General features: G+C 38.9%; 3 protein-coding genes across 7 annotated transcripts in view; 2 read left to right on the forward strand and 1 right to left on the reverse strand.

The window, feature by feature from the left end:
• Positions 1-21,752, reverse strand: part of C1H9orf85 (chromosome 1 C9orf85 homolog) — a 311,173-nt gene extending 289,421 nt beyond the window's left edge. For 3 of the 4 annotated variants that reach the window (XR_006354054.1, XM_043975113.1, XM_043975111.1), the window contains exons 1-2: positions 21,292-21,446; positions 20,893-21,008 (exon numbers count right to left, since the gene is read on the reverse strand). Coding sequence is in view for 3 of the 4 variants with exons in the window: in XM_043975113.1 (XP_043831048.1) it covers positions 20,893-20,994 (102 nt within the window). In the remaining variant the exon portion in view is untranslated. The other variant, XM_043975112.1, reaches the window with a different exon arrangement.
• LOC122734352 (40S ribosomal protein S27-like) lies at positions 12,384-12,665 on the forward strand. Its single transcript, XM_043975115.1, has one exon. The coding sequence runs from the start codon at positions 12,399-12,401 to the stop codon at positions 12,651-12,653; it is 255 nt and encodes an 84-aa protein (XP_043831050.1). The 5' UTR covers positions 12,384-12,398; the 3' UTR covers positions 12,654-12,665.
• Positions 21,753-22,122: 370 nt separating the features above from the next.
• The window catches only part of ABHD17B (abhydrolase domain containing 17B, depalmitoylase), a 31,577-nt gene continuing 28,086 nt past the window's right edge, over positions 22,123-25,613 (forward strand). Inside the window, exon 1 of one of the 2 annotated variants that reach the window (XM_043975110.1) lies at positions 22,123-22,256. The gene's annotated coding sequence lies outside the window, so the exon portion shown is untranslated. The remainder of the gene's footprint in view (positions 22,257-25,613) is intronic. The other variant, XM_043975109.1, reaches the window with a different exon arrangement.

Consider the following 25,613-nt stretch of genomic DNA (forward strand, 5'->3'; position numbering starts at 1 on the left):
TACCTAGTTCATATACACTAACCATGGATGTCTCTGGCTTTATTCTTCCCCTCCCCCCACCCCAACCCAGACTCCCTCCACTGTGTATCATCTTGGTGATCTAATCAATTTGGTTATCATCTCTATGCAAACATTTCTCTGATCTTTATACATCCAGCCCTAATTTCTCCCCTGAGTTCCAGAGAGAAATCTCTTACTGTTGGTTCTACCTTCACTATATCTTTCCTACCCTCATCAACTTTTGCCTGGACTACTTCAATTGCCTTCTAATTGCTTCCCTTGCTTCAAGTCGCTCCCCCTCACCATTCTCCATTCAGCCAATAGGACGATTTTTCTACAGCAGAGGTTTGAGCATATTACACCCCTGTGACCTCTTGACTCCCTATTATCTCTAGAATCAAACATAAAGTCCTTGGTATGGCCTTTCTTTAAAAGGTTTTTAAGGCCCTTAACATTAGACTATGAGATACCCTTCATTAGACTATGAGATCCCTAAGTGTGGGTCACTGTTTTTGGTCCTTGTATCCCTACTGCAGTGTTTGCTGATTTGACTTGACTTCCTACCTATCATGGGGGAAAGGTGGTGGTTCTTTTAGGTATTCCTCAATAAAGAATTACACTCTCGCACACAGTCCAATTAGAATTAAAGTGGTCTTTTATTTGGCACTAGGAAAGTGTCGGCAAAGACTTCACCCCTCAGGGAGGAGGGCTTAGAAATATTCTCCTCCCAGGATGGAAGGAAGGCAAAAGCTTTTATAGAGGATTCATGGGGTGTCCACTTGAAAACTGGAAAGTTTCCTTTTGGGGTGGGGAAAGCTTGGATGTTTGTCGTATTCCTGAGAGTCATGGGAGTTTTGTTGAAATGATGGTCCTGACCTTTGGGGTTACCTCTGTCTTCTAGCTCCAGTCAGGCAGTAGCCATGCCTAATTAACTTTCCTGGTATAAAATTTTATTTCCCCTTTATTTATAGTTATGTCTATCCTGCTATCTAGTTGGTCAGTTTAAACTTTAACAGTCCCTTCATTCCTCAATATGTCTGTCCTGTTATCTAGTCATACTTGGTTTTGCTTCTCACAGGAGAAACTTCTTCTGATTTATCCTAACCCCCACTATTTGTCAATATTCTTATACTTACCTCCCTTCCACATACTATATAATCCAGCAATGCTTGCCTACTTGAAGTTGGCTCATATACCACATTCCATCTCTCTCCCTGTTTCTTTGCATTGGCTGTCTCCTATTCCTGGGATGTTCTGGCACTTAGATGCTCTGTCTTCCTTCAAGACTCAGGAGAAGAGCAGGTCATGACATATACAGGGATTAGTAAATAAAAGATAATTGAGAAAGGAGTCTTGAAGAAAGAAAAGGATTCTAATAAGCAGAGGAAGCAGTGCATGAGAGACAGCAAGGAGGAAGGAGAATGAATGTTAAGTTAGGACACAGGTAGTACCTGCCCAGTTTAAGTGGAACAGAGTATATGAAAGGATATAATGGGAAATAAAGCTAGAAAGGTAGGCCTGAGCCAGATTGTTGAGGGCCCTTAAATGCTACACTGAATTTGAAGTTTATCTTAAGAGACAATTAGTAGGCAGTAAGGATGAACTGGTAGATAAAGGCTGAAGATGACAAAGAGAATGAGAATTAGGGCAAGAGGAGAAGTATTGGCCTTAGCAAGGAGAAGAATCACCTCTTCCTCAGACACTGGAGCAAAAAAGGAGAAGAGGGTGGATAAAGATGTAGAGAAGTTTTGAGATGCAGAGTAAGAAAAATAGTTGAACTCATTAGACTTATCTTCTATTTCACGCATTAGAGTAAGAGGTACTGTCCTCTGCTAAGAGAGAGAAGGGAACAGATAACACAGGGGCCCTTACAGGGAATGTAACAGAAACTCAAGAAGAGAAAAATAAAAGGATTATTGTTATTCAGTTGTGACTCCATTTGGGATTTTCTTGGCAAAGTACCAGAGTGGTTTGCCATTTCCTTCTCCAACTCATTTTACAGATGAGGAAACTGAGGCAAACAGGGTTACATTATTTGTCCAGGATCACACAGCTATTAAATGTCTGAAGCCAGATTTGAACTGAGGAAGATGTGTCTTTCTGAATCCAGACCTGGCACTCTATCCACTGTACCACCTAGCTTCGAATGAAAGGATTACCATGAAGTAATGGTCAGTTAAGAACAGCGAACACTGATTAACGGAGTCATCACACATCCAAACAACTGGAAAGTCTTACCATTTCTACATTCCTCCACGCCATTCCCTTTTTACCCACATAGCTACACACCTTCACTCTAGGCCCTCATCACCTCTTGCCTGGACTATTCCAATAGCTTCCTAATTGTTCACCTTGCTTTAGATCTCTCTCCACTCCAAATTGTCCTTTATATTGTTGCGAAAGTGATTTTCCTTAAGCACAAATCTTTCCCATTTAAGCTCTAGTTGCTTTCTACTGTTTCTAGGATAAAATACAAACTCTTCTGTTTGGCTTTTCAAGCCTATCACAAGCTAGCCTCAAACTATCTTCTGAGCCTCATTATCTAATATTCCCATACTCCACAGTCCAGCCCAACTAACCTCCTCTCTTTACTCCTCACACATGGCACTCATCTTCCATCTCTGTGCCTTCAAACTGGTCCTCTCTCTGATCTGGAATGAACTTTTTTCTTGTCACCATCTTAAAGAATTCCTCATTTCCTCTGAATACCACCTTGTACATATAGCTTTTTCTGATCCTCCCGCATGCTAGTTCCCACCCTTCTTATTTTTTATTTAAGGATCTTCTATTTCTTTTGTATTTAGTTTGTATATATTTATTCATTATATATTTACATGTGTACATGTGTTTATCTGATAGAATATAAGTGCCTGGAAAGCAAGGATTTTGTTTTATTTTGTTTTTGTCTATGTCACTAGCACATAGCACATAGTAGTGGCATATAGTAGACAATAAATGCTTGTTGGTGGATATTAGATTAAAGTGGACAGAATTCAGGAGAAACATAAACTCTGAGAAACATACAGAATAAGATGGCACTGGTTTCTTTGGTGGCCCATCATACTTTTAACTCAAAAAGAAATTGCACTAAATGAAAATAACCAGATCTTTTGGCTAGTTTGTGTGGGAGGTTGGGAGGGATAGGAAAATCTACCCTCAAGAATGGAATTTTTAGGTCTGAAATAAGTAGAGTTGACTTTATTCATGTCCTTCAGTTTAAAATGTTCTTTCCTGGGGGCAGCTAGGTTGTGCAGTGGATGAAGCACCAGCCCTGGATTCAAGAGGGCCTGAGTTCAAATCCGACCTCAGGCACTTGACACTTACTAGCTGTGTGACCCTGGGCAAGTCACTTAACCCTTATTGTCCTGTTTAAAAAAAAAATAAAAATAAATGTTCTTTCCTTTCCTCTCTCTTTCCCAACAAAGATGAGTTTGTACCTATGAAAGTGGTTGCTATTAAACTTCATTTACCACTAATTTTTTAAAATTGTATTTTAAATTTATTTATAAGATGATTGTACATGAAACTGTGAATCTACTATGCACAACTTGCTATTCCTTTCAAATATACAACAAAATTATTGTGTAATTTTTTTTTTACCTCATCCCACACCCCAGCTCTAGATATGGCTACCATATGTAAATAGGTGTGTTTGTGTATACATATGCAAAATTATTCTATACATTCTTCTATTTATCAGTTCTTTTTCTGGAAGCAGATGACTTTTTTTCATATGTCCTTTGTACTTATTTTGGGTATTTCTAATAGATAAAATATCTTATTTGCTCAAAGTTGTTCTCAAAACAGTATTACTGTTTTGCTGTATTACTATATACAGCATTTACTGTATTACTGTTTTGCTGTATTACTATATACAGCATTTACTGTATTGCTATTTACAGTATTATTATATACAAAGTTCTCTTGGTTCTGCTCATTTTGTTCATTATTTCATGCAAGTCTTTCCTTGTTTTTCTAAAATCACTGAGCTCATCATTTCTTATAGCACAACAGTATTGTAGTACAATCATCTACTAGAACTTGTTCAGCCATTCCCCAATTGATGGGGCATCCCTACAATTTACAGTTCTTTGCCACCACAAAGAGAGCTGCTATATACATTTTAGAACATATAGGTTCTTTTCCTTTTTCTAATCATCTTTGGAAATAGACCTAGTAGTGGTATTGCTGGGTCAAACGGTAATTTAATAACTCTTTGGACATAATTTCAGATTGCTCTCCAAACTGGTTGGCTCAGTTTACAATTCCACTAACATTGAATTAGTCACTTTTGTCGCTTTCCCCTTCTATCATTTTAACCAATCTGGCAGGTATAAAATGATATTTTAAGGTTGTTTTAATCTGTATTTTTCTAATCAATGATTTAAAGCATTTTTTAAAAACCACTGCTTTCAAATAAAAATACATCAATTCTCTATTAGGCTAGTTTCCTTTTGATTCTCCCAATAAGCAAAATTTCATTCCATCTTCATGTCTTTGTTCATATGATTGTTCCCTTTCCTGGGAGTACCCTCCCTTCTTCCCTCTACCTATTTTAACGCTATCTACCCTTCAAGACTCAGTGCCCCTTCCAATATGAAATCTTTCTTGAATGGGACCTTAAACCACAAAAAGAGCTGCTGGAAATATTTTTGGACAAATAGGTCTTTTTCTCTTTTTGGCTTCCCAAGAATTCTTACCAAATAATTAATTCTTATCCTCAAAATTTGTCTTTATATTAATCAAACACCAAGTTACTGTAATCATTTGCTGCTGTGTACTGTATGTGTACACTGATCCACTGATCTACCTTTCTACTTCTCAGCCAGTACCAGATAGTTTTGATAATTACAGCCTAATAATATAAAGTCTGGTACTGATGAACCTGTCTACATTTTTTTATTAGTCTTTTGATATTTTGACCTTTTATTCTTCCAAATGAATTTTATCATTTTTTCTAACTCAAAATATTTTTTGGTAATTAAATTGGGACGGCATTAAATAGATATCTTTAGGCAAAACTGTCGTTTTTATTATATTGGCCCTACCTATTCATGAACCAATTGTTTAAATCTCATTTTATTTGTATAAGAAGTTTTTATAATTTTATTCTTATAATTCCTGGCTTTGTTTTAGCAGGTTATTCCCAGGTATTTTTTGTCTAGAAATATTTTCAATGGGGTATCTCTTCTTGCAGGGTTTTGTTGTTGATATATAGGAATACTAATGATTTATGTGGGTTTACTTAATATTCTGCTACTCTTAAAATTGTTTCAACTAACTTTTTAGTTGAGTGGTTGGGTTTTTTTGTTGTTTTGGTTTGTTTTGGTTTTGGTGAGGCAATTGGAGTTAAGTGACTTGCCCAGGGTCACACAGCTAGTAAATGTCAAGTATCTAAGGCCGGATTTGAACTCAGGTCCTCAGTGCTCTATCCACTGCACCACCTAACTGCCCCTTTTAGTTGAGTCTTTAGGATTTTCCAAGTATAAGATCATATTGTTTGCAAAAAAGGGATAGTTTTATTACCTCATTGTCCATCCGATTGTGGGTTTTTGGGGGGGTTTTTTGTGGGGCAATGTGGGTTAAGTGACTTGCTCAGGGTCACACAGCTAGTAAGTGTCAAGTGTCTGAGGCCAGATTTAAACTCAAGTCCTCCTGAATCCAGGACCAGTGCTTTATCCACTGTGCCACCTAGCTATTTCCTCTGAGGCCAGATTTAAACTCAAGTCCTCCTGAATCCAGGACCAGTGCTTTATCCACTGTGCCACCTAGCTGTTTCCTCTGATTGTTTTTTTTTTTAATTACTGTGCTAAATTGTATTTTATCAATTAATTGCTATCTACATATTAATAGCTATTGCACCCATTTTGGCAGTAATTAATATTATATATTAGTAAAGTATTGACTGTGTGGCAGTTAGCACAAGCAAGAGAAAAGCCCCAGAAGACCCATGCTATCTCTCAGAGAAACAAGAGGTGGCCTTCAGGAGAGTTCAGATGACATACAAAACCTACACTGTTCTAAGAAGATTGTGCACCAAGAGAGCATTCTGAGCCAAGGGAGTGGGGTCCAGGAAGCCAAGAGAGCCCCTAGCTACCTGTAACGGGAACAGAGGGAGCTAGGCCATGAAGGCCTAAGAATATAACAATGACAAAATTAACAGGCTATAGAAATTCTAATGAAAAAATAAAGATGTTTCAAAACTAGCTATGGGAACCAGAAAGAGACATGTATAGAAAAGGCCCAATTTGTCCCCAGATTCACTTTATGACCTATAAACACCAAAAACACACCTCCACTGAAAAAGATACCTGCCTTAGGGGTTGACTTAGGACCCCCAGGAACTCCAAATTAGGATAAGCCCTCCCCTGTACCTCCCAAAGGTGGAGAATATTATAATGAGGACAGGCCTTCCCCTGTACCTCCCAAAGGTGGAGGTTATTATAATGAGACTGATAATCAATTTATCCATACTATATAACTGTCTTTTCTTTCCTTATTCAAGAGATACCTTTCCACTATTCTGGTTCTTTCCCTGTGGTCACCCACAGTATTACAATAAAACTTGGGAAACTGAGTCACTGAGTCTTGTAATTCTTTTGGGACGACACACGATCAATTTGACCCTGATTCCATCCCACATCAGTACCACTTGGTGAATACATGTTTAGTACTGATATTACTTCTACTGTCTTTTAGCAAGGTCAATTTTTGCTTTTGCTTTGTCTGAGATAAGGGTTGCTACCCCTTTTTTTTTACTTCAGTTGAAGCAAAATACATTCAGCTCAACTCTTTTACCTTCTCTGTATCTGCTTCAAATGTTTTCATAACATATTGTAGGATTCTGGTTTTTAATTCACTCTACTATCTGCTTCCAGTTTTATAAGAGAATTCATCCCATTCATATTCAGTTATTACTTTGTATTTCCCTGCATCCTATTTTTCCCTTTGTTTGTTGTTTGTACTTTTCTCTTTCCTTTCCCTGTCCCTTCTCACTAGTTTTGTTTCTGTCCACCACTTCCCTCAGTCTACCCCCCACTTATCAGCCCCACCTTTCCCCTTTCAACTAGTTTTGCCCTCCCTTCTATCAGCCCCCCACATCTCCTTTTTATCCTTTCCCCTTTCACCTCCTAGTTTTACCCTCCCTTCCAACAGCACCCCAACCCATTCCCCTTTTACTTCCCTATTGAGTAAGATAAAATTTACCAAACTAAGTGTGTCTTTGAGCCAAATCAGATCAGAGTAAGGTCAAAATAATGTTCACCCCTCCCTTCTTTCCCTCTATTGTACTTCTTCATGTGATGTGATTTACTCCATTCTGCCTTTTTTCTCCCAGTATAATCCTTTTTGTTACCCTTAAGGTTTTTTTTTTTTAATATCATCACATCAGAATCAACTTATACCCACACTTTCTGTCTGTGTGTACTCCTCCTATCTGCTTTAATAAAGATGCATTTCTCAAGAGTTATAAGTATCTTCTTCCTGTGTAGGGATGCAAACATTTTAACCTCACTGAGTAATAGTTTTTGTTTTTTTCTCCTTTTTTGCCTTTTCATGTGTCTCTTGAGTCTTGATTTTTTAGACTGAATTTCCTGTTCAGTTCTGGGCTTTTTATTAAGAAAGCTTTAAAATCCCCTATTTCGTTGCATGCTCATTGTTTCCCCTGAAAGATTATGATTAATTTTGATGGGTAGTACATTCTTGGTTGTAATCCCAGTTCCTCTGCCCTCTGGAATATCATATTCCAAACCCTCTGATCCTTTAATGTTGAAGCTGCCAGGTCCTTGATATTTAAATTGTTCCTTTCTGGCTGCTTGTAGTATTTTCTCCTTTACTTGATAATTCTGGAATTTTGCTACGATATTCTTTGGAGTTTTTCTTTTAGGATCTTTTTCAGGAGGTAACTGGTATATTCTTTAAATGATGATTTTTTTTCCTCTTGTTCTAAGACATTGGGGGTAGTTCTCCTTGATAATCATAAAATATACTGGCTAGGCTCTTTTTTAAAAATCATGGTCCTGGGGCAGTTAGGTGGCGCAGTGGATAGAGCACCGGCCCTGGAGTCAGGAGTAAAAACAAAAAAAACAAACAAACAAACAAAAAATCATGGTCCTCAGGTAGTCCAATTATTCTTATGTTGCCTTTCCTGGATCTATTTTCCAGGCATGTTGGTTTTCATGTTAGGAATGTTTATATTTTCATCTACTCTTAAATCTTTATATTCTTTTTTTCTTTTTCTTCTTTTTTTTTTTTTTGCAGGGCAATGGGGGTAAGTGACTTGCCCAGGGTCACACAGCTAGTAAGTGTCAAGTGTCTGAGGCCGGATTTGAACTCAGGTCCTCCTGAATACAGGGCTGGTGCTTTAACCACTGCACCACCTAGCTGCCCCAAATCTTTATATTCTTTTTTTTTTTTTTAGTGAGGTAATTGGGGTTAAGTGACTTGCCCAGGGTCACACAGCTAGTAAGTGTTAAGTGTCTGAGGCCGGATTTGAACTCAGGTACTCCTGACTCCAGGGCTGGTGTTCTATCCACTGTGCCACCTAGCTGCCCCTTTATATTCTTTTGATTCTGCTTACTTCCTCCTGTTGTCTCATTGAGTCATTAGCTTCCATTGGCCCAACTCTGATTCTTAAGGACTTATTTTCACCAGTTTTTGCACCTCCTTTTCCATTTCATCAATTGCATTTTTTAAATTAGTTGTTTTCCGCAGTCAAATTTGTCCTTTTTCCAAGCTATTGACTCTCTGTTGCATAAGTCATTTCTTTCCCCAATTTATCTTCTACCTCTATTTGGTTTATAAAATCCTTTTTAAGCTCTTCCAAAAGGGCTTTTTGGTCTCTAGACCAATTCTTCCTCTTTAAGGCTTCACATGTAAGCACTTTATCATTGTTGTCCTCCTCTGAGTTTATGTTTTGATCTTCCCTGTTGTCGTAGTAATTTTCAATGGTGAGAGTTCTTTTCTGTTTCTTATTCATATTTTAGCTTCTTTTGTGCCTTGTAAGGTAAAGTTCTACTGTTGGGCTACAGTGTGCACTCTCCCAACCTTCTTTTGCTAGGGCCAGGGGCCCAGTCACTGGCTTTCTGCTCTGAGGCCTCAGTGGCTTGCAACTTGCTCACTGCACTGCAGTGGCCCAGCCTACTGGGCCTGTTGGGTAACAGATAACCCAGTTGGCAGATTGCCTTCTGTGTTGGGACTAGAGGCCTCACAACTGGCCTGCTGTGCCCCTAGCTTGCTGAACTAGGACCTCAGGTCCTTTTGCTCATTTGCCCAGACACCCTCTGTGCTGAGCACCATTTTACCCAGATAAAACAGACCTTGCCTGAAGATCTTCCCTGTTAAGTGGGATGATTGTTTCACTCCATTTTTTTTTTTTGCAGGTCTTGCAGCTCCAGAATCTGTTGAGAACCTTAATTTAATGTTGTTTCTGAGGGAAATTTGGGAAAGCTCAGGCAGCTTCCTAGTTTCAATCCATGTTGGCTCTACTTCTAGAACTCCAAAACTCTTTTCTAGAGGACAGTCCTTCGATTGCCCCTTTGGGACCTCACAGAATAAATCTAATCCCTCTTCTATACGACAGTCCCCCCTTCAAATACTTGAAGATGTTACTTCTAAGTTTGCTTTGGTATAGCATGAATACAGCACTACCATGTTCTACTTTTATTCAAATTAGTAGTAACTATGGCATTGTATATCACAATGTCTTGTGAGAAAAAATAAATACATTCAGTGTTAATATACAAACTTATACTAGTATGTGAAATTTAAAAATTGCTCCAATTGATGACCTCAGTAGTATCTGAATATTTTAAAAATAAACCCTTCAGCCACCTGACAGCCACACTAAATATGTATTAGTACATAAGTCTTCAAAGGACAACTAAGCATTTAAAATAATCCCTAGCTTAAATATACTAAATCCAAGGTGATATGAATGGCTTCTAAGAAACCTAGAAATTAGTACTACAAAATTACTTCTAAAGCTGTATCTGATCAATATAAGATTTTTATAAATGAAATTCTATTACTGATGAGTCAGGTAAAAAAGGGATCAGTTCTAGCTCAAATGATAATGTAGGAGGCATATCTGAACCAGGGCTAGGTCTTATTAGGTTCAATCAAGCACAATTTAGTACAAAGTCTCAACAGTATGAGTCAAGAATATGAAATCAAACACCATATAGATGAGGATTTCTTAAAACTTTTTCCATTCACAACCCCTTCTCACCAAAAAAGCCAAGGGTATTTTAAAAAATAACATAGTAGTATGTGACAGTCAAAAACTTTTTTTGCAATCAAATGATCTTTATTAATCATTTTGTACAAGAAAACTTGAATAAGAAAAAAAATGAAAGTAAAAAATAGCATGCTTCAGTCTATGTTCCATCAATATCTATTCTTTTTTTGGAGGTGGATAGCATGCTTCATCATTAGTCCTTTGGGATTGTCTTTGGATCACTGTATTGTTGAGAATAGTCAAGTCATTCACAGTTCATCAAACAATATTGCTGTCTCTGCACAATGTTCTTTTGGTTCTGTTCACTTCACCTATACATCAGTTCATACAAGTCTTTCCAGGCCTTTCTGAAATCATCTTGCTTATCATTTTTTATAGCATAATAATATTCCATCACCATCATATACCTGAGCTTATTTAGCCACTCCCCAATTGATGGGCATTCCTTTAATTTCCAATTCTTAGCCACCACAAAAAGAGCTGCTAGAAATATTTTTTGTACAAATATGTTCTCTTCTCTTTGGGGGGATGTCGAAATAGCTTTTTAAAGGAAATATCTTTCCTATTTTTCATAAGTAAGCTTAGCTGATATAAAAATTTTCCTAACAGCTTGGAGTATTGAACACATTTTTAATTTAAGATATTCCTCAGAGTAACTTTTCAAACTTCTACTTTCTTCTAAGTCAGACAGTTTGTTTATTACATTCATTCATTCATTCATTTAGTTAGTTTTGAATTCCAAATTCTATCCCTCTCTCATTCCGTCCCTCCCTGCCCTCCCCCCTCCCTGAGGTGGTAAGCAATCAGATATACCTTATACATGTGCAATTATGTAAAACACTGCCATATTAATCATTTTATATTTAAAAACTAGTAAAAAACAAAAAAGAAAGCACAAAATAGCATGCTTCAGGCTATGCTCAATCAATATCATTACTTTCTCTGGAGGTGGATAGTATGATTCATCATTAGTCCTCTGCAATTGTCTTGGATCATTGTATTGCTGAGTAGTTAAGTCATTCACAATTGTTCATAGAACAATAATGCTGTCACTGTGCACAATGTTCTACTGGTTCTGCTCACTTCACCTATACATCAGTTCATAAGAATCTTTCCAGGTTTTTCTGAAATTATTCTGCTTGTCATTTCTTATAGCACAATAATATTCCATTACATACCACAGCTTGTTTAATCATTCCCCAATTGATGGGTATTCCTTCGATATCCAATTCTTTGCCACCACAAAGAGTTGCTATAAATATTTCTCGTATAATTTTTTTCCTTTTCTCTTTTTCACAATTACTATTGTTAACTTTCCCTCCATCCTATTCCCTTCCCCATGATATTTACTCTATTATCTATCTTCTTTCACCCTATCCCTCCTCAAAAGGGATTTGCTTCTGACTGCCCCCTCCTGCAATCTGCCCTGCCTTCTTTCACCCCTCCCTCCTTATCCCCTTCCCCTCCTACTTTCCTGCAGGGTTAGATAGATTACTCTACCCAATTGAGGATGTTTTTCCCTCCTTGAGCTAACTCTGATGAGATTAAGGTCTTTGAGCCAATTCTGATGAGTGTAAGGCTCATTCACTGCTCAGCTTAGATAGATTACTCCACCCAATCGAATGTATGTTATTCCCTTCTTGAGCCAACTCTGATGTGATTTAGGTTTTTTAGTCAATTCTAATGTGTAAGGCTTATTCACTGCCCCTCTCCTCCCCCATCTCTCCCCCCATTCCATAAACCCTTTCCTGTTTCATTTCAGCCCATTCTACCTCTTCCCTTCCCCTCCCCCAGTGCAATCCTCTCACCCTTCAATTTTACCCTAAAGATGTCATCATGGGCCAGCTAGGTGACACAATGGACAGAGCATTTTCTAGGAAATTGTCAGGGAAAATTGCCCTGATATTCTAGAAGCAGAAGGTAAAATAGAAATTGAAAGAATTCACCGATCACCTCCTGAAAGAGATCTCAAAATGAAAACTCCCAGGAATATTATAGCCAAATTCCAGAGTTCCCGGTCAAGGAAAAAATATTGCAAGCAGCCAGAAAGAAACAATTCAAATACTGTGGATCCACAGTCAGGATAGCACAAGATCTAGCAGCTTCTACATTAAAGGATAAGAGGGCTTTTTTCCAGTGGTGAAGATCTCCCCGTGCCAACATGCTTCTCGCGAAAGATCTCCTGCACCCCTCTCCCGAGGAGGAGAAGCAGAAACACAAGAAGCAGCGTCTGGTACAGAGTCCAAACTCGTATTTCATGGATGTAAAGTGCCCGGGCTGCTATAAAATCACCACTGTCTTCAGTCATGCACAAACGGTGGTTCTCTGTGTCGGATGCTCCACTGTACTTTGTCAGCCTACAGGAGGAAAGGCAAGACTTACAGAAGGATGCTCCTTCAGAAGGAAGCAGCACTAATGACTGAATCAAGATGAATAAGAAAGTGTTAAGAATAAAACAAATTTGGTACCAAAAAAAAAAAAAAAGGATAAGAGGGCATGGAATATGATATCCCAGAGGGCAAAGGAATTGGGATTACAACCAAAAATCACCTACCCAGCAAAACTGATTGTAATCTTTCTGGGGGAAAAATGGGACTTTAATGAAAAAGAGTGAAATACCTTCAGGTATTCTTGATAAAAAGACCTGAACTGAATAGAAAATTTGACTTTCAAATATAAGACCCTAGAGAAGCATGAAAAGATAAACAGGAAAAAGAAATTAAGAGGGATGTTAAAAAGGTTAAACTGCTTACATTCCTACATGGGAAGTTGATACATCTAGTTCATAAGAAATTTCTCGGTATTAGGGCAGATGATAGAAATAAATTTAGACAGAGGGCACAGATGGAAATTGATTATGAAGGGATGAGATCTGTAAAACATTTATTTTTTATCTTTTTTTTTTTGGTGGGGTGGTCGGAATTGGGTGACATGCCCAGGGTCAAGCAATGGGTGAGTGTCTTGTGACTGGGGCCAGATTTGGGCTCAGGTCCTCCTGGGTCCAGGGTGGGTGCTTTGTCTACTGTGTCTTCTAGCTAAGTCAGATAGTTTGAGTTAGTATTACTGAAATTTTAGTAGCTAATTCAGGAAAGCTACAAAACAAATTTGATCCATTAAACTTTCCCTTTTAGCAAAATGTCTTAATTGCTCTGATTAGTCTTACTGGACAACCTGTGGTATAAGGACACCTTTAATTTAGCATATTCCTAGAATATTCCATATTTCTATGGTCCCAACTTTTTTTCAAGTTTTATAATAATTTCAACAAATAAATAATATGCAGTTTGCAGCAAATAGTATTATCTGGTTATGTAACCATGGTTCTTCCAACTGGGTCATTACCAAATAGCCTTCAAAATTATCAGGAACATTACTAACCAGATATTCTGATTTATGAACTTCAGAGAGATGATCCTGTAAATCATGTAATTACTTAGCACCTTAAAAAGAGATCCTCATTTATTTAAGTCCCAGTTATCAGCATAATTTTTATTTGAAGAGATATCTGTAGCATAATTTTATTCAAAAGTAATAACAGAAGCAATAAAGATGAAAGGGAGCTTTTTGAAGAAAACTTTACCTACTTCTCCAGAACATTTTCCCATCAATGGTTTCTAATACAGAATCATGGAGAATTATGTGGGGCTCCTGTATCTGTATTCAGGAACCAAACACCTAATGAATATTAATACAGCTCTGAGTTATTTGACATACTCCTCCAGAAGCTTACGCTGTAGCTGCAAATAAGAACTACTTAAAATAATAAAATACAGTATATGATAGGATATAAATGTGGTTGAAAGTAATTAAAGAAGGTTTTATGAAGAAGTCTCTTGACTTCTCCACATCCTTTTTATCCCAATTTTTCTTCACAGAAGTCATCTAAGACTAGAGACTTCTCTGAAATTCCTGAAACCAGGAATTGGTTGAGGTGGCAGCAGGTTGCTCTGAGGAAAACAGAGATGTCTGAACACCTGCTTGTAGGCTGTGATCCTAAGATACAGACACTTAGACAAAAAGTTCCATGCAGTATATATTATGGCTAATTGCCAGCCTTGAGGTTCCCTCACTTTTAGGAGTTGTGCCACTTCCCAGTATGTTAGCTTCTCTAGTGATCTGGTCTTTGCCTCTAAAAGCAGCAGTGATAAATGAGGAAAGGCATACAGAGATGCAAGCAGAAGCAAGAGAGATTTTCATCTGGCGGACCAAATTCTTTCAGGATACTTTGAATTTCATCTCAAAGCACTGTTCAATTAAATAAGTGTCTCTACACAAGATAAAGTTTTATTTTTTCCAGTTACATGATAATTTAATCAATTAAGTAACTATTAATTATGCCACAATAAGTCTGGTAAAGAGAATCAGAAAGACCTGGGTTTAAATCTCACCTCAGATATTTATTAATTATGTCACTTTGGAGTCAGCCTCTCTGCCTCAATTTCCTCATCCATAAAATGAAGAAGTTGGACATAATGGTCTGAGGTCTATAATCAAATTATATTTCTGGGTATTACTAATTAATTATAAATAAACCAAATGTGACATTTCTAACACAAAACTGATAAAATAGTGAACTAAATGTATATTTTCTAGAAACAAAAGCATATAGTTAAGAAATTTTCAAGTTGTAGTATATCCTTATTACTGAAGAAAGATACTATAGCCAGAGTAAAGTCACATATTTTAAATACTCAAAAGGTAGAAGACATAAATAAAGTTCTGGCACAAACATTCCAATCAATCAACGAACATTTATTAAGCACTCAACTATACAGCAAACATTATTATAAACACTGGGGATAAAAAAAATGCAAAAAGTTCTTGCCTTTAAGGAGTCTACAGTTTAATGAGGGAAACAAAGTATGTGTGCCTGTGTTTGTGTATACATACACTTATCTGCTTTAAAGACAACTCTGTCAGAAGATAACAGAAGCACATTGTCTTTTCCTTCTAATAAATCAGAGAGGAAAAAAAATACCATCGACCAAAAGAGAACAGTTAGCTCGTTCATTATGACAAACGTTTAAGCTAACAATTTATTCAATTAAATTAAGATGTACATATTCAAATACTCCTTAATGGGTCTGATGAGATTTTTGAGTTGTCCCACTTACTTTTTTCATTTATCCATCTATTTGTTTATACCAGCATCTTCCCAGACCTCCTTCACATAACTGGCATATTGCTTTCCTGAAACTGTAGTGTGCCAAGTGGTCACCAACTCAAGTAGACCTTAATTCTAGCCCAAGAAAACAGAATAACTTTTATTTCCATACTAAACTCTTGAGTAACTAACTATAAGTTTCTCTTCGATATTCAGCAATTTTTCCTCCACCAGAAAATCTAGGATTAAATAATGGAAGTATGGGAAAGTGGTCCCAAATTCACTACACAGGACAAAAGTCTGGCAAGCATCTTACAAAAGGCTTTTAAGATGGACCAATGGGGGGCAGCTAGATCACGCAGTGGATAGAGCACCGGCCCTGGATTCAGGAGTACCTGAGTTCAAATCCGGCCTCAGACACTTAACACTTACTAGCTGTGTGACCCTGGGCAAGTCGCTTAACCCCAATTGCCTTACTAAAAAAAAGAAAGAAAGAAAGAAAGAAAGAAAGAAAGAAAGAAAGAAAGAAAGAAAGAAAGAAAGAAAGAAAGAAAGAAAGAAAGAAAGAAAGAAAGAAAGAAAGAAAGAAAGAAAGAAAGAAAAAAAAAAAAGATGGACCAATGGCCTCATTCTTAAGGCAAATTTCCTTGATTCATGGAATGGGGTCCTAGAATCCCAAGGAACAGAGATAAGCAGATTATTCACAAACAGCTTATCCACTCTGCTCCACATCACTGTTTTGAAGAATTCAAAGTTGACTGAACATAAAAATAGAAGATTTCAAGAAAAGAATTTGAGGTTTGGCATAATTATGAGTCAACATAAATATTCAATTATAATTTCCCATATTTTTACATTTGTAAAGTATTTGTATGTATTTATTGTGTGACAATTAATAAGCATTTACTTTACTAATAAGCACCCCCTAAGTACTATCCAAAATATTTTCCCAAAACACTTTATACAATAAAACATGAAAAATACAATGGAAAATACACTTTAAATTTTTCCAAAGCCATTTATGAATTTCTCCCTTACACTCATCAACGAACGCACAGAGGTCTGCACAAGGTCTTAATCCATGTAACAGTCAGTAACCTTTGGCACTCCTGTCCATTCAACTGAATAGTGACAATTTTATTGGCCATACAGGAAGTAAATCCATTTCCAACCAAAGCTAAAGTAAGTGTTTGCTCCTGGAGTTGAGATATTCACAGATACAAATAAACACACACACAATTTTCTGTCATTTTAATCAGTCATATATCATGTCACTTTATTACTATTACTGACTGTTCAGTTTTAAAATATAGATTTATAATGCTTCTTGACAAAGATGTATTTTAATATGTACATCCTCCAGCAGACCAATCCAACATTTACTCATATGACCTATCAATACCACCTCATTCAAGAATTCCAGGAATTTCAAAATTGCTGTATTCAATTCTATTTTGGCTATTCCTGGTCTTTTGATTTTCAACGAGTGTGTCTCAATAAATTCTAGGCAATTTATTGTAAATTATCTAAAAAATTGAACTACCAACCACTCAAACCATTGCCTACATTTATTAAAACAGTAACATAAATCATTTTTGTTACAACTGCTGTAAAGGGAGCCAGTACACTGAACAGAGATTACATAGTTACCATCCTAAGTGTTACTTATAATAATCTTTTTAACTGACTAATAGCTACATTGGAACAAAGAGTTGAAAAAGGTTACAGGCCAAATAGAGAGCTACCGGAATGAAAGGAAAAGAAAATATAGCCCCTTTATTCCTGACCAATTAATCATAGATCAAGAAAGAATTACCAAGAAGAAACTGAAATGGAAAAGAATGAAGTGCTGGAATTGGAAGTGACATGGGCTTAGGATAAATTAAAAGAAATTTCTCCTATGAGAAGCAAAACCAAAGATGACCAGATAACAGGACAGCCATATAGAGGAATCAAGGGGCTATTAAAGAGTAGATTGACCAACTAGCTATCAGGACAGATATACCTAAGAAGGAGAGAGAAAATTTTATAGCAGGAAAGTCAATTGGGCATGGCTTCTACCTGACTGGAGCTAGAAGACAGAGATAATCCCAAAGGTCAGGATCATCATTAAAAAAAAAAAATCCCCCTTGATTCCCAGGAATATGACAAACATCCAAGCTTTCCCCACCCCACCCCAAAAGGGAACTTTGCAGTTTTCAAGTAGATACCTCATCTATCCTCTATAAAGCTTTTTTGCCTTCCCTCTGTTCAAGGAGGAGAATGTTTCTAAACCCTCCTCCCTGAGAAGTGAAGTCTTTGACTTTCCACTAGGTCACTTTCTCTAGGGTCAAATAAATCTGACTTTAATTCTAACTGGTCTGTGTGCAAGAGTCTAATTCTTTATTGAGGAATACCTAAGAACCACCATAAATTCCCCATGTCAGAAGGAACTTGATGGAACATTTATTTCAACTCCCTTAATTGATAAAGAGGAAACAGGCCCAGGGGGAATAAATGACCTCATCATTATCAGAGTCCTCATAATTCATAGTGCTATGGGACTGTCAGGTTTATAAAGTCATTGCCACATAGCCCTGTGAGGTCCACTGCACATTTCCTCATTTTACACATTGAGGAAACTAAGGCTGGTAAATAATAGAATAGAGAGATAAGTCTCTCTTTTCCCCAACACCATCTGTACCATTTTCTTCTCTCCTCTCTTGCCATCATCTCCACTTTATCCCAAATGGAACCTTGAACTATGCCCCTGCAACTACACAGATTTCTGATATGCCAACTTTGGCCTAATCTTCTTTGGAACCAGGCCTCCACAACACTTACAGCCTAATTCCATGCCACTATGACACAAATGTACCTCCCTCTCAACCCCCTATGTATAGTCTTCAAGTATTAAAATTTAAGTTTCTAGAGGAAAAGGAGTGTCTTGCTTGCTTGTATTTATATTCCCCAGAGCTTCTCAACACATTGCAATGCACATAACATGTCATTAGGAAATTTTTTAAAATCTGTATATTCTCTTCACTCTCCACACATTATCAGATGACCTAGCACCCTATTTCACTGAGAAAATTAAGGATAGCCGAGATCTGTCTCTTTCCCCCTCCATTTCTTAAAAATTCTCAGCAGCATCACCTCCCCCCTAGTTACAAAATAGGCATACTTATTATATACTGCTTACTAAAACTAATCCCCTCAACCTGTGCCCTCCATCCCATTCCTCCTGCTTCCTTCAGGACTTTGGTAGAGCAGTCATCACTTCTCTCCTTCATCTTCAATGTCTCCTTCTGGCTTCTTTCTATCTTCCTATAATACGACCTCCATCCTAAAAAACAAAGTCCATTTCCCCCAAGTCAAATTTTATATTTATCCCAAAAGGGTCATGTTTCTATACTCTATAATAACCCCTAGGGTTCATTCCCTTTGTGGGGAATAAACCTAATGGTCTATAGAGATCCCTGGAAGGAGATAGTATTCCCTAGTAAAAGGGTGTTGATTGACTAATGCTTTGTTTAGGTTTGTCTGGTTTGGTTTGGGGGGGGCAGGGTTCAGGAAGAGGGATTAGAGTACTTAATCCCAGGATGGTTTTGGGAAAGGTAGGGCTCACAACATAGGGAAAGAGAATAGTAGTAGGTGCCTATGGGCTTGAGTGTTCCTTGTTCATGGGGCTTTTTAAAAAGTCAATTTAAATAGGGTCTGTCCTATATTGCACATATTGAAAGTCTTTTTTTTTTTGCAGACAAGACAAATTCCAATGCTTCCTGAGGAAACCCTGACTGAAAGCCATAAAAAGAGACTCAGAATCTACTTGCCAAGACAGACCCAGGAACTCTATCAACACAATTACAAAACACTTTTTACACAAATCAAATCAGATCTAAATAACTGGAAAAATATCAATTGCTCATGGATAGGCTGAGCTAATATAATAGAAATGACAATTCTACCTCAATTAATTTACTTATTCAGTGCCATACGAATCAGACTAGCTAAAAATTATTTTATAGAGCTGGAAAAAATAATAACAAAATTCATCTGGAAAAACAAAAGGTCAAGAATATCTACAGAACTAATGAAAAAAATGCACAGGAAGGTGGTCTAGCTGTACCAAATCTGAAGCTTTACTATAAAGAAGCAGTCATCAAAACTATCTGGTACTGGCTAAGAAAGAGTGGAGGATCAATGGAATAGGTTAGGCACAGGAGACACAGTAGCAAATAACTTAAGTAATGGACTGTTTGATAAATCCAAAGACTCCAGCTTTTGGGATAGGAACTCAGTATTTGACAAAAACTGCTGGAAAAACTGGAAGATAGGATGGCAGAAACTAGGCATAGACCAACATCTTACACCTTATACAAAAATAAGGTCAAAATGGGTACATGGTTTAGACATAAAAGGTGATACCATAGGTAAATTAGGAGAGGAAGGAATAGTTTATCTCAGATCTGTGGAGAGGAGAACAATTTATGACCAAACAAGAGACGGAGAATATTATGAAATGCAAGATGATTTTGATTACATTAAAATAGAAAGGTTTTGTACAAACAGAAGCAATGCATCCAAAATTAGAAGGGAGACAGAAAGATGGGAAACAATTTTTATAGCCAGTATTTCTGATAAAGGCCTCATTTCCAAAATATATAGGGAACTAAATCAAATTTATAAGAAACCAAGTCATTCCCCAATTGAGAAATGGTCAAAGGATATGAACAGGCAGTTTTCTGATGAAGAAATCAAAACTATCTATTCCCATATGAAAAAATGCTCTAAATCACTACTGATTAGAGAAATGCAAATTAAAACAACTCTGAGGTGCCACCTCACACCTATCAGATTGGCTAATATGACAAAAAAGAAAATAATAAATGTTGAAGAAGCTGTGGAAAAATTGGAACACTAATGCATTGTTGGTGGAGCTGTGAACTGATCCAACCATTCTGGACAACAACTTGGAACTATGTCCAAAGGACTATAAAGCTGCACATACCCTTTGACCCAGCAATACCACATGTACAAAAATATTCATAGCTGCTCTTTTTGTGGTGGCAAGGAATTGGAAATTGAGGGGACGCCCATCCATTGGGGAATGGCTGAACAAATTGTGGTATATGAATGTAATGGAATACTATTGTGCCTTAAGAAACAATGAGCAGGAGGATTTCAGAGAAACCTGGAAGGACTTAGGTGAACTGATGCTGAGTGAGATGAGCAGAACCAGGAGAACATTGTACATGGTATCAACATTATGTGTTGATCAACTGTGATAGACTTGATTCTTCTCAGCAATACAGTGGTCTGAGATAGTTCCAAAGGATACATATATAACCTAGAGGTAAGTGACTTGCCTAAGGTTCCCAGTAGCTGGGCTACTAAGACTTCAGAGCCCATTTATTCAGACTCAAAGTCTGGTGCGCTTTTTTTTACCTCCCCATTCCATGCTGCCCTCGGATACCCACCCCCCGACCACTCCTACTCCACTTCGGTCTCTCCCCTTTCCTCGGATGCAACTCTTCCTGACACCGAGCGATGGCGATGGGTCAGCCCCTACCTTCGTCTGAACACTGGAATCGAACTTGTCGTTTTTGAAGCTAAACGTGTTCTGGTGCCTCTGGGGTCTGGTACGGACCACGTTCCCTTTCTGAGAGCTCATCTCGGAAGCTGATGCTACCAGGGAGGGTGGAGAAGGAAAGAGGAGCCGGATTGAGAAATTAGGGGTCGAGGGGAAGCAAAAAAAAAAGGGGGGGGGAGGATTCAGAGGATCTAGCCAAAAGGAGCCCCAACACTCGGCAGCCCACACGCGGAATTAGCTACAACTCCAGGGCTGACCCGGAAGGAAGCGCTTCTGCAGGTCCTCCACCGCCCACGTGACTCCCAGGGCGGGGAAGGGGGAAAAGGGTCCAAAGAAACTCCCCAGTTCCTTAGCAACACCCAGCGAACAGGCACCCACCTCTCCACGAGGGCGAACCATTCTCTCCCGCCCCCCAAACCCCTAGGACTGGTCCCGCTTTCTTCAAAAGGGGAATTGCCTTATTGGCCCGACCGCAGCCGTCTATCAAAGCGAAGGATTCCGCAACGGCTGCTCTGGTTGGTCTAGTTTTTCCGCAATCCCCACCCCTTGCCGTCACCACTCAGCCGCTCCGGAGGCCCCCTGCGCGTCTTGCTCAGCTGGATGGCTCCTGATTGGCGGGAACCCAGAGCCAGGATGGGTCGCTCCTCCCCCACGCAGACAGAAGCCCGAGTTGTGTGGAACCCAGGCCATCAGTCAGTCGGTGTCTTAACTCCGGGTTTACCGCGGACTGGTTCTGTCCCCTTTGGCTCTTCTCTTCTCCCGCCCTACCCCCCTCCACTTTCCTACGCTCCACACTCTTCCCTCCCACTACGTGAAGACGCCCGGAGGCCTGACCAAAAGGGACCTGGCCGGCTCTCCGCTGTGGCCGGGCATCCGAAGAAAAGAGGCGGCGGCAGCGACCACGACCACGACCACGACCACGACCACGCGGGACATAAGGCCCCAGAGCAGCCTCTCGCGCCCGAGCCGTTACTCAGCAGAAGACTCGCTTGATCCGGACAACGCGAGGCGGGCCCCGGGGCGAGAGGCGGCGAGGAAGGAGCTCTCGGGGCCCCCGACCCCCTCCTCCCTCCTTCCTCCTCCCGCTGCCGCCACCACCGCAGTCTTGTCCTTCCTTCTCCGGACTAGCGCGCCGAACCTCCAGCCGGGCGGGAAGAGGGCCCGCCGCCATAGGAAGGGGTCCCCCGGCGGCGGCGGCGGATTCCTTCCCTTTGGGGGAGTGAGGCGAGAGATCCGGAGTGTGTGCGCAGAGTGGGAGGGGGGAAGGACGTTCCCAGCGTTTCGGGAGGGAGAGGCCCTCCCTGCCCTCGGTTTCTTCAGCCCAGCCCTTCGCGGAGGTGCAGGTGGGTTTTTGGGGAGGGGAGGGGGATATGTTGGGTGGGAAATGAGACCCGGGATCGGGGCGGGGGGGAGGGGTACGGGACGGCCCTATCCCCTCCTGCTGTTGCTGCTACTGCAGCACCGCCTAGGCCCCAGAGCTGCAGAGGAGGCAGAGTCTGCCGGGGCTGGGGGAAGGAGGAGAAGGCGAAGGCTGGGGAGATGCCTTTGTTGTTGGGGACCCCGGGAATCCCGGCCATGTGCCCCGGGGAGTGGAGGTGGGACTAGTTTGGGGGGAGGGGTGTGACGGGGGGGGGCGGGGTGGAGAGCTGCCTCTGCATTAGTCCTGTCATTGCGGAAACAGTGCTGATGGATCCTGCCCGTAGGTGGGGGAGCGTGTCTCCCTGCCCCCCCCCATACACACACACATACACCCGGCCACTCGTAGGGAGAGAAAAGGCTTGGGGGAGGTCCGAGGAAGGGTTTTTGTTATTTTCTTATTATTCCTAGAAGAGGAAAAGGCGGGGGGGGGGGGGGGGGACTCGTAGGGATGTCCCAGCCTTAGGTGACCCCAGAGGACTCTTCTAGTTGGCTACAAGACTGATTTCTCACTGGGTTGATTCGGAGGCACGGATTCGGGGTCTGGGTATTGGGGGCGCGGAATGTTTTGGGGTGGTTTTGTTTTGTTTTCCTTTACCTTTTGCTTTGGAAGCGTATTTCACTCCTCCCCTCCCCCGAAGTGGCTTACATCAAAAATCTTTTTAAATTGGAAAATTGTTAGGTTTAAAGAAAAATTCAAAAACTTCGTGGTACTCTGAAGTCAGGTCATGTTAGAAGTTTTTATGTGGATTAAAAATTTTTGCCTCCCTCTTCCCCACTTTAAATTTCAAGTTGGAAGGATAAACCATCTAGTCCAATCCCCCAGTTTTACAGATGAATAAACTGAGACTCATAAAGATTTTAGTACATTTGTAATGAGGCTGCACAGCTAGTAGTGTCTGGAGGGATTTGAATCCTGGGCTTTATGTCTTCCTACAGTAAATTGAGAAAATTTTTTTAAGCAAAGGCTCCAAAATAGTTTACATAATGTTTAAGATGAAAGAGATCCTCTTAATAATGAGGCTTCTTTCACGATTTTGATAGTTTATTCTTTGATACTTTTTTTATCAGTAATGGCATGAGATGAATCTAGTATTTAACGATTATAATAAATAATGTAAATATAACTTCAAGTTTCCAGACACTTTGAATTTATTAGCTCATTTGATTCTGGTTACTATCATCTTATGAGGTTCACAGAAGTGACTTGCCAGTGGTTATGAAGCTGGTTTGTGAGCAAGTGTGTGATAGGTAGGCTATTGTAATAACCTTCAAGTTTTATCAGATAAGTTTACAAACAGAATTAGTTCATAAAATCAGTTTGTCTCTTATGTTGTCCATACCATGGCAACAGTTATCCTAATAGGAAATTATGGCTATTCACCAGCTTTTGCCTGTGTTCTTTGTTTTCTTTTGGGGGGACATTCTTCATGGGATTGAACACAGCAAGACTATTTCAGAAAACACTGTTATGGTAATAACACTGAAGTATGTTTGGACATTAATATTCTATCGCCTATCATTTTGACCTCTTTGGCGTTAATGAGGTTAATTGCTGAATCCAAGATTAGACTGTTAGAATGCTAAGATGGTTTAATCCTCTCCCTTGCTTGTGAAATATTCTAGTTGGTCTGGGAGCTGATATTTCTTTTAAAATTTGTACCCGATTTGAAATTTTGTGTGAATATTCTTCCTGTGATAAGCAGAATAATACAAAACATCTTATTAAATTTATTTTCTTAGTGAATATAAGGAAAAACTGAGCTTTTGATTTGAGTTCCCTGACTTACTTTACAACTTCGGTCAAATTCAAAACTTCAGTAGAAATTCAGTTTCTCCATGCCTTTTAGATAGAAATAATAGTTTTCTACCGCTTTCTTGGGAAAGGTCATGAAAACATAGAAACAATCATGTGCATTGTTTTGAAAGTCATTTCTCAGTTCAGCATTAGAGATAATTAATATTGAATTGACTCCTAAACATTTAATGTTAAGAACTATAGCATAGTTGGGACATTTGTGGAACCTGTCTATATGGTCTCTTTTTTTTTTTTTTTTTTTTAGTTTCAGAACTCATTTTACATCTTTCCTGGAAGTTAGCTATAGGTACTGATATTTGTTAGGGATCTTGTAGAACTTTCCCAAGTAAAGATTTATATTGCTTCATGAGAGTTGCTGATAACAACGAAATAGTCATGAAATGATGGTGTGCTTTTTAACTAATAAATTTCATTTCAGGTTCCAAGTTTTTCAACATGACGATTGTTCTTGCCTCTGAAAAATTTTTTTTCTAGTTTACATTCTTATTATTGTCTGTAATGTCAGTTTTTATAAAATTAAAATGTGTATTTTCTGCTCAAATTAATAGTATCAGTGTAATGGCTGAATGAATTTTTTGCTACAGCTTTAGGTTTCAGTTTTCTAGGAGCCTGAAACCAGAATGATTTGTTGGCAAATAACACGCATATAGTTAGTGGTAGATAGACAAGAAGAAAAAACAATTTGAAAATTGGAATTAAAGCCTAGAGCTGTGGGCAGCTAGATAGAGCACCAGCCCTGGAGTCAGGAGTACCTGAGTTCAAAACCGGCCTCGGACACTTAAAACTTACTAGCTGTTTTACTAGCTGTGTGACCCTGGGCAAGTCACTTAACCCCAATTGCCTCACTAAAAAAAAAAAAAAAGACTAGAGCTGTAAATATAAAAGAAAGTGTAATGGAATCTGTTTGCTCCACTTCTTTTTCTTTCTTGGGCACTTGTGTGGTGTGAGATACCTTCTAGGGAGCTCAGATTACTTTATAAGCATTACCTTTTTAATCTCCACCTCTCAGAAATAGGCATTGATTGAAGCATGTATCATTTTGTAGTTGAGAAAACTAAAGCAGTTGAATCAACTAAGGTGACACAGCAAATCAGGGGAAAGTGTAGGCTAACCTTCCCATCCTCCAGTATCTTTGTTAAAATCTTGTCCCTGTGCATGTTGTGCGGTATTCCTTAAAATAATTTTCTCTGAAAATATAATGGCAAAAAAATTATACTTCTTAAATGGAATTTTTAGTCTTGGGGAAATTATTATAAAATTAACATACCAAAACTGGTTTTTAATATGAAGAAAAATAAAAGTAGAAATTAAACATAATCTAGTAGTCAAATGGTGATGATAAAATTGTCATGGTGATCTTTCAGTCTTATACACAGACAAGAACTTGTTAGGGCTAAGAAAATGTATGTGCCCAAGAAAAAAAGTCTTTAGGTATTTTTCTCTTTTGATTCCTCTCTTCGCCATG

This window comes from Dromiciops gliroides, chromosome 1 (genome assembly GCF_019393635.1).
Source record: "Dromiciops gliroides isolate mDroGli1 chromosome 1, mDroGli1.pri, whole genome shotgun sequence".
Taxonomy (NCBI): Eukaryota; Metazoa; Chordata; class Mammalia; order Microbiotheria; family Microbiotheriidae; genus Dromiciops; species Dromiciops gliroides.